General features: G+C 30.5%; 2 protein-coding genes and 1 long non-coding RNA gene across 3 annotated transcripts; 2 read left to right on the forward strand and 1 right to left on the reverse strand.

Moving 5' to 3' along the window:
• Positions 1-159: 159 nt before the first annotated feature.
• On the forward strand, positions 160-1418 carry LOC136772621 (chymotrypsin inhibitor-like). The gene is made up of 3 exons (XM_066725711.1): positions 160-314; positions 493-608; positions 820-1418. The coding sequence occupies exons 1-3, from the start codon at positions 269-271 to the stop codon at positions 907-909; spliced, it is 252 nt and encodes an 83-aa protein (XP_066581808.1). The 5' UTR covers positions 160-268; the 3' UTR covers positions 910-1418.
• Positions 1419-2196: 778 nt separating this feature from the next.
• On the forward strand, positions 2197-5738 carry Rab27 (RAS oncogene family member Rab27). Its single transcript, XM_066725291.1, has 5 exons — positions 2197-2830; positions 2913-2983; positions 3132-3246; positions 4595-4707; positions 5379-5738. The coding sequence occupies exons 1-5, from the start codon at positions 2687-2689 to the stop codon at positions 5560-5562; spliced, it is 627 nt and encodes a 208-aa protein (XP_066581388.1). The 5' UTR covers positions 2197-2686; the 3' UTR covers positions 5563-5738.
• Positions 4600-8619, reverse strand: LOC136772364 (uncharacterized). The gene is made up of 3 exons (XR_010822447.1): positions 8109-8619; positions 5588-5717; positions 4600-5518 (listed from the first exon to the last, which is right to left on the reverse strand). It is a non-coding gene; the product is annotated as an uncharacterized lncRNA (long non-coding RNA).
• Between the last annotated feature and the right edge of the window lie 209 nt (positions 8620-8828).

Consider the following 8828-nt stretch of genomic DNA (forward strand, 5'->3'; position numbering starts at 1 on the left):
AGTCAAAAAGTAAACATGCAGTACTATCTGCTTCTTTACTGGATAAACGGTAATGAATCATGATTTACTTAAGAGTAGGAAGCAATGGACAGCAAAATGAAAAAGTCAACTGATTACCATAAGCCACACATCAGAAGTGAAGGTCAGCCTCTGATACATAAATACTGAAGTCCACCAGTCGGAACCCATCAGTCGCATCTAAAAACTCGTAAAACGGTCAGCTGCAAATTTCAATAGTTAAGCTTAAGCGCTAAACCAAAACTTCAAGATGTCCCGTGCATTGGCTCTTCTTTTCCTTTTCGTCGTTGTTGCATGTAAGTTTATTTATTATTTTAACAATTATAAACTTTCTCATAATTTTACCCCTGTATGAAATGATCTACAAATCTTATATTTTGATAGACTAGAAAACCGCACAAATCTCTTAACTGCATAATGATAACGATACAGGTTTAAGGGATTTGCAATTTTAATAAAAAATTAATTTTTTAGCTGCTTTGCCACAACAACCCTTAGATGCTAGATGCGGAGAGAATGAAGAATTTACAACTTGTGGAACTAGCTGTGAGCCTTCTTGTACAAGACTTCAACCAGACATTTGCACTTTGGTAAGTAATTATTACATTATATAAAAACTTAGTAAAGAAATTTTTCTAATAGTAGCTTCGGAAGTTCTTACTCAAAAATCAAATTTATGTAAAAAAATAATTCAGATTTATTCAAATAATATCGATCAATTCTTTTATTCAATCAACTTTTTCCTCATATTTTATATCCTCAACATTATCAATTAATCTACTCATACATTTTACTTTGTAGAACTGTGTCATTGGATGTCAGTGCAAATCTGAATACGTGAGAAATACAGCAACCAACAAGTGTGTCTTGACTCGCGACTGCCCTCAATAAATATGTGAAATACAAATACTCTAATCATGTTTTGGTAAAAAAACGCTAATTGCATCTCTTTTTAGTGACAACCACTATACCGAGTGAGAAAATGTTAATAATATTACACTTTTGTAATTGTTATAATTATTATATTATTGCTTAGTTTTAATAAGCTGTGAATTAATTGTGTATATATTTTTTGTTCATATATTAATGCAATAAATGTAAAGTTTAAAAAATTTGTTGTCCAATTTGAATATTTATTTAATAACTTATATACAAACAATTTGTAAACTATAAATCTATTTTTAATATTATTATGGAAAATGTGAATAATTCGTGATATGTGGATCGACGTTACTAACCAATATACAAATCGTAAAAATGTATTACAACTCCTCAAAATTAAATTTTCAAAAAAGATTTCGAAACATGGCGTATATAGATAAAAGAATTGTATAAAGTCATAAAACTTTTTTATATAGACTGTACCAAATTTGATAGGATCATTAAATGTTTAATATTCACACCTTGAATGGTTGCTTACTCTAATCCCTGACCTAATAAAGAAGAAGCTGTGCGGAATTACTTTAATACGTACTATATCAAAATAATATTCATTCCTTATCGAATTGATAGTATCAAATTAATTATCTCAAAACAATGTATTTGTGGGTTGACTCGTTATTGCGTAACGTTGTTTATGTATACAGGAATTGTTTAAAAATTATCTATCATCATCTATATGATTTAACAAAAAAATTGTAATGATTATTTTTCTAGAACAGAATAGCTAGATTTAAATTTCAATGATTTCCAATCATTTGTATTCAATCCCTTGCCAACGTTCTTAAACTAATGAAAAGCTCCTCGATTCTCCCAAATTGCTACTAGCAATGTGAACTTAAGTATTAACAGTAGTAAGTGAGATTATTTAAGAAAAAATTATATTTTTTAATGAACAGAGAAAATATTATTAAATTAAAAATAGGCTGGGCAGTTTATCTACGAATGGAAAAAAAACTCTGAAGTGAAGAAAATCTTCGCGCCGTGCTTGTATAAGTTTGACACGTGTTTATGGTCTTTGCATCTCTGTTCCACTAAACACCAGTTGCAATATTTTCCCAACTTTTCCTGTTGAGTACCGAAAAAATATTACGAAACGTATAGACCATTGCATATACCAGATACCAGAACATATATACATAAGTTCTTTTTGGTCAAGCTATAATCGGATAAGCCTACTTATATAAACACACGGCACGATGATCTCCATTTCGGGTTTTTCCATGCATAGATAGCCTTAATACTACCCGGTAGCCGTTCCGGTACGGGCACGGGACCCACCGTGACGTGGGTCGACGTGGGTCACCCACGTCACCCACGGGTACGTCATTCCATAGTTCACCAAGTTCATGCAGTTCATTGAGTCTCCACACTGACTTCACACGCCGGCCGGCAACCGCCAGCTACCTTGAGTTGAATCGGCCTGAGTTTGAGTTTCAGAACTAACGAACTAACTATTAACTGACAGCCAGACAGCGTGCGTGGCACCTGGGACTAGTAGTGTGGGTAATAAATAACCGAACGCAACTACTGCAGCCACTGTTACGAGCACAACTCAATTTCAATTTTTTCCCCACATTTATACGAATAGCCGGTGTCAATATTTCATCAATTAATCACAATTATTTTAAATATGTATGAGGGTTTAAGATTTTAAGGCTTAGCAATGATTTCTTCATAAAATAATAGTTCACAAACTTTCATTATTTATATATACAATTTATAACAAATGGAATACGACTATTTAATCAAACTTTTGGCTCTTGGCAATTCAGGGGTAGGGAAAACAAGTTTTCTTTACCAATATACTGACAAGACTTTCAATTCTCGATTTTCTTCTACTGTTGGCATTGACTTTAAAGAAAAAAATGTGGTAATTAAACTCATATGTCAGCTATATATATTTATATATTCTTTATTTCAATTTTGATTATTCTTATATTTCATTGTAACAGATATATCAAAGATCAAATGGTCAAAGTCAACAAGTTCATCTGCAACTCTGGGATACAGCTGGTCAAGAAAGGTCAATTATATTCTATACCATATTTTGTAGTCAAATAATTTACATAATAGAATTAATTGGAAAGCTTTATATTTAACTTTATAAGAAAAATTTAATTAGAGAATGAAAGCGGTTAATGTATTATTTATGGTTTCTTGTTTATATTTAGGTTCAGAAGCTTAACTACTGCCTTTTATCGGGATTCCATGGGATTTCTACTAATTTTTGATTTGACTAATGAATTGTCATTTCTTGAAGTGAGAAATTGGCTGGAGCAGCTTAGGGTATAGTTTTAACATAGCTAAATATAACAAAACAGTTATTATTAAACCTAACAATTTAATGCGAAGGCTTTAATACAATATGTACAAATAAAATAACATATAGAGTGAGATGTTTAGGATACCCCACAGCATACACATAACAGAGCATATATCTCCGTAACTGTAATAGACATCAATTGGTTTTGTTAGAACTTTTGGAAATTTCTTAGTATTTGCATTCAGATATGTATTACATAAAAAAAAATTAACTTTTTTTGTAGTAACTGAGATAAATGAATATTTTTATTATAACTGTAAGGTGTCTCTTAATTGAGTAGGAGAGACTCGGGTAATTTTTGACATAATAAAAGATTGTCTATTGATAATTTAAATGGTTTCACAAAAAAAAATGTCCAGTAATTGCTATAGATAGAATTTATTATTCTCTACATATGTAAATTCTGCTACTGTTAGACTAATTTTTATTCTTTACTAATATTGTTAGAAAAAATTCCAAGTATTAATATGTTACAAATTACTTCAGTACCCCCTATCCTATATGCATCAAAACAAAAGCTAATATTACTGAGGTAATTAATTCATACTTGAGTTGCATGCCTTAATGTGTATACTGGATTAGTTTTATTGGATGTGTCATACAAACTTATCATTGTCATATTTTGTTATTGGTATCATTGTATGTATTATTTTTAATGTTTTACCAAAATTTAAGTTAGCTTACAAAATATTGAATAGAATGTAACAGCAAAATGCTTGCACAAAAATGCTTTTTTATTACTTATCTATTTTGAATATAAATAGTTTTACAGTATCTGATTATGCTTAGAAAAATTTCTTCAATAAGAAAAGTTTAATCTTTATTTACAGTATGTTATGTATTGATATATAAAGTTTTCAGTTTACTAGTTTATGCCAGACTAAAATCATATTGGAGTGAATGATTTCAGAAATGAGTTTCTTATACTAGTTTTTTTGTCTTATCCAAAAAGTTAGTAACTTATAATATAATCATTGACTCCAAAAATCGTTGATATGAGTAACATTTTTAACAAGTCTAACGTTTTTTAATATTATTGCCATAATATTTTGAGTGCCATTTTAAATTTCGAAAAAACACATTTTAAAATAATTTTTAATATATTCATTTTTTGTATTATTCTTTTATATATTTCTATCAATCCATAAACTTTTATTACTATTTTGTCATTTAACCTCGGATTTAACTATGTATACTTTTGCATAAGAATAATGAATAGAGATAAATGAAGTACACTTTAGGGATGATTATTTTTAAATGTAGTTTTATTTATAAAAATAATATATTTAAGTAAACGTATGTTTTTTTCAGACTCATGCCTACTGTGAAAATCCAGATATAATTTTGTGTGGAAATAAATCTGATCTTGAAGATAGACGAGTAATAAGTGAGCATAAAGCAAGAGAATTAGCAGAAAAGCATAAGTGAGTAAAATAAAATTAAAAGTTTTAAATTGATGAAATAATATATTGTCCGCCAAAATATAAAAGCATTGCCTATTTTCGTTTGAAAATAGACGAAAAATTTAAATTTAAATTTTGTTCAAAACACAAAAGTTATAATTTAAAGAGCACTAAGACAAATTTGTGAATAAAGATTTAAGAAATTATTCCTACGATTCTATTAATAATAAAGTTATAGGAATTTAAATGAAAGATTACTTTGCTGTGATTTAACTTTTTATTCCAATGAAAAAAAACAAACTAATTTATATTTATTCGTACAAAAAATTTAATAAAACATACAAGTTTATTGGGGAACAGCATTATTCCTTAACCAAAAACAACTTATATAGGGCATATTTCATTCATTAATCTTTAACTAAATTAATATTTGAATACAAAGAATTTAAAATATCAATCATTTTTAATCACATTGCATACAATGTCATATATTTTCAAAAAATGCACATCTTATAAAAATAGTGAAAATATACAAACAATTGATAATAATATATAAAATCCTAGTCTTCCATTATAATATTTTAAATGGTTTTAAAATTGTAGTTTTTCCTTCTATCTAATAAAAATGATCGAAAATTAAGTTAATCTTTAATCGTCTATATAGTATATTAACTTCCCTATTATTGTTACAGTTTAGTTTATCTAGAAACCAGTGCAGCAACTGGACAAAATGTAGAGCGAGCTGTAGACGTACTTTTGGATCGTGTTATGAAAAAAATGGAAACTTCTCTTGATAAATCTCTATTGCCTTGCCAAAGATCTTTAAAATTTACTGAAAAAGAAAAGTTACTTCGTAAAAAATCATGTTATTGCTGACATTGCAATCACATAGTTTTAATACCTATATACATGTTGAAGATGTAAAGAACGGTTTGGATCATTTAAAGTATAATTTAAAAAGATATCTCATATATTTTAAGATGAATAGTTGTCATACAGGGTTCGTCAATTAATTCACGTCAGGTAAATACCTAAAAAAATATATGAACTTATGGAAAAAAATTTCAAATAAAATTTGCTTGATTTTTTGAAAAGTAATTTAAAAGCTGCACGACCTTCATCTTTAATTTTTAACAGAACATCCTATTTTTGTATCGTATACTCTTACTCTTGTATCTTACTTCAAAAGCTTAATTCCCTAAACAATGTGGACGGTATCAGTAAACCTAACTAAGATGGATTTTTAGCTTAGCAAATAATTAAGACTAAGACGACCTAATTATTGTATTGAAGGTTAAAGCAAGACAATTGATCTTAGCCTGGGCTATTAAGCTTAATTCCGTATATTCATAGCGCCCTGTATTACTGTATATTTTCACTCAATGCTCGCTACCTACTTCGATTTGAAATTGCTTAAAGGTCTGGACCGACTGAAATAATGTACGTAACACCGAGTGTCCTATTTTAACGTAAATAGTATATCTTGAAATTTGAGCAGAGTTTACAACAATATTTTCGGGTACAACTTATTTGGCTCGAAGAATAATGTAAGATGATTCCGTATTTTAATTGACTTTAACTCGTTTCGACCCAAAACGACACCTCGCGACGCGGATGTTTTAAGCACGCAATTATATCAGTTAACTTGTATTCAATTTGATAGTTTTATTCAGGCTTAAAATAAAATCAAAAAAACTTACAGGCTATATGTGTCCTCTTGACAGTTTTGCCTTTGGCCGTTGCAAGCACGCAGGAAAACACAACACAAAAACCACACGCGCGCTTTCCACTGGCGATATTCATTAGTATTTCAGCTATTACACGAATTATTACACACATTAACACTTTTAATTTTGCCGCGCACTGAACATGAATATTATATAGAATTTTAATAAATAAAAACGCTTTTAAATATCACCACAGACTGCACTTGAATATTATATCGAATTCTAACAAATATTAACACTTTCAACTTTACCACGGCCGCACTGCACTTGAATATTATGTCGGATTTTTACAAATAAAACGTCTTTTAAGTCCACCACTCACTTCTCTTCACTATTCGTTTTTCGAAAGATTATTGAATAAAAATGCGAATCTCGGTGAAATTATCGATGAATAGTGATTAGATAGAGCGGCCGGGCGAAAAAAGTGAGAATTCGGGCCACTTTTCGCTCGCGGGTGGAAGATTCGAAAAGACCGTCGCAACGTCGGTTTCGAAAAATGAAAATAAACATGGCGGAGGGATATCCGGGAGCGGGAGAACCCCTGCTCGGGCAAATCCGAAAACTGATATCAATCGATAATTTCACCGAGATTCGCACTTTTATTCAATAATCTTTCGAAAAACGTCGTGATACAGTGAATTGCAGCGAGTGGTGAATCTAAAAGCCTTTTTACTTATAAAAACTCCATATGATACTCAAGTGCAGTGCGCGGTGGTCCTAAATATTTCGAAATTTGTAAAAATTCAATGCAATATTCAAGTGCAGTGTGTGCGGTGGCATTTAAAACTGCTAATATCTGTAAAAATTCGTGTAACAGCTAAGGTACTGTAGTGAGGGTTGTCAATGGAAAGCGCGCGCGTGTTTTTGTGTGTTGTGTTTTGCTGAGTTTGCTTGCACGGAGAGGCAAAAGTGTCAAGGGCACACGCATGGCCTGTAGATTTTTTTGATTTTATTTTAAAGCTTAATAAATTATCAAATTTACCCGTTTCGATTGAAAATGGCACAAATTTTTTGTTTTTTTCGCGTTACTAAAAATGATAAAAAGCATAGAGAGATCTTTTTGTCGCGCGTGTTCTTATTAAGGTTTTGCAGTCTATGTTTTCTGTCATTTCCAGTAATACAAAAAGAAGATAAATTTTTTGCCGTTTTGGGATGAAGAGTGTTAAACGGCACCGCTGAGTTTAGTTGAAGGTCATATTCAGTTTTTTACGTGAACGATTTATTTATTAAATTTTTTGCTTAACTATCGTAGTTTTTATAACTACATGAATGAATTAGTTGCTTTAAGCATTTACTATACATAACAAGTGGATTATTTTATATGTTCGTGAAGTCTCGAACGTATTCAGGTCTATCCCACAATAATTTATTAACCTTTCAGCTAACTTCACTGCATACTATTTGTGACAAGTTTAGAGACCGTGCACACCAACACAATGATAGCGAAGTGTCAATGTATAACTGTATACGTATAAATAAATTACACTGAAAAACTGCGAAAATTGACCGATAGTTTGCGCTGATAGTATGCATATAAACCAATATACATTCTTATCTCACTGTCATTGTGTTTTGGTGTGCACGGTCTCTATAGTACTGTAGCTAGAACGTTACAACAGCAATATCAGGATGGGGACAGAGACGTATTCTCCAGTACGCCTTCAATATGCCAAGACTGACTGTCTAAATACTCACACACCACGTGTAAACATATGTATCCTTGTGAATAGCGACTGCTTGTAAGCGTAGGTGGTAGTAATAATACTCTACTGCATAACACATCCATGTTAAATACAGACTTTCAGGAGGGGGTATTCACACAATCGAATGATGTATCTATGCGATCAGCTCTTAGCTTTTGAGTAGTCGGAGACGTAGTGGTGATCTGGCAAAGCAACAAGCTGAATCGGTCTTTCTACGCTTCTCCCAAAATAGAAATTAATTTATTACGTTCGCAAAACTTGAAGTTATGCGAGAAGCGGAAAACTATAAACATTTACAATTATGTAGTTTCTCCACTCTTGTTTATAATTAAAAAAGGTTAACAATATATGTAAAAAAAGGATATATCCCCGGTAGATAAATCGGTCCCAATGATGCCAAAATGTCCAGTTTTGCTACCAGAACTAAATTTAATAATAATTTTTAGTTTGATGTCTTGTGCTGATTAATTTATTGGAAAACAATATATGGGTTAACTATAAGATTTAAAATAAAATTCAATCAATTATATGAATAGCTTAATTGTATCATTTTGATTTATTATAATTGTAAAGTAATAATAATTTCATAAAATATTATGTATCTATTGGTTTGATTTTTAAATAAGAAATTGATCTTATTTTCATATAATTAATATTAATCGACCATAAGCAGCATCGTAGACACGTGCATTTTCGATAATTATGCTCTGGA

The sequence above is a fragment of the Prorops nasuta genome, unplaced genomic scaffold, assembly GCF_024137725.1.
Source record: "Prorops nasuta isolate Cenicafe-Biocafe unplaced genomic scaffold, Cenicafe_Pnas_1.2 PNAS00004, whole genome shotgun sequence".
NCBI lineage: Eukaryota > Metazoa > Arthropoda > Insecta > Hymenoptera > Bethylidae > Prorops > Prorops nasuta.

Excerpts from the sequence above, each read along its gene's own strand:
- Rab27 (XM_066725291.1), top strand. The coding sequence starts at position 2,687 with ATGGAATACGACTATTTAATCAAACTTTTGGCTCTTGGCAATTCAGGG. Across the intron at positions 2,984-3,131 it reads GATACAGCTGGTCAAGAAAG|GTTCAGAAGCTTAACTACTG; the intron begins GTCAATTATATT and ends GTTTATATTTAG. Across the intron at positions 4,708-5,378 it reads GAATTAGCAGAAAAGCATAA|TTTAGTTTATCTAGAAACCA; the intron begins GTGAGTAAAATA and ends TTATTGTTACAG.
- LOC136772621 (XM_066725711.1), top strand. The coding sequence starts at position 269 with ATGTCCCGTGCATTGGCTCTTCTTTTCCTTTTCGTCGTTGTTGCAT. Across the intron at positions 315-492 it reads CCTTTTCGTCGTTGTTGCAT|CTGCTTTGCCACAACAACCC; the intron begins GTAAGTTTATTT and ends TTAATTTTTTAG. Across the intron at positions 609-819 it reads AACCAGACATTTGCACTTTG|AACTGTGTCATTGGATGTCA; the intron begins GTAAGTAATTAT and ends TTTACTTTGTAG.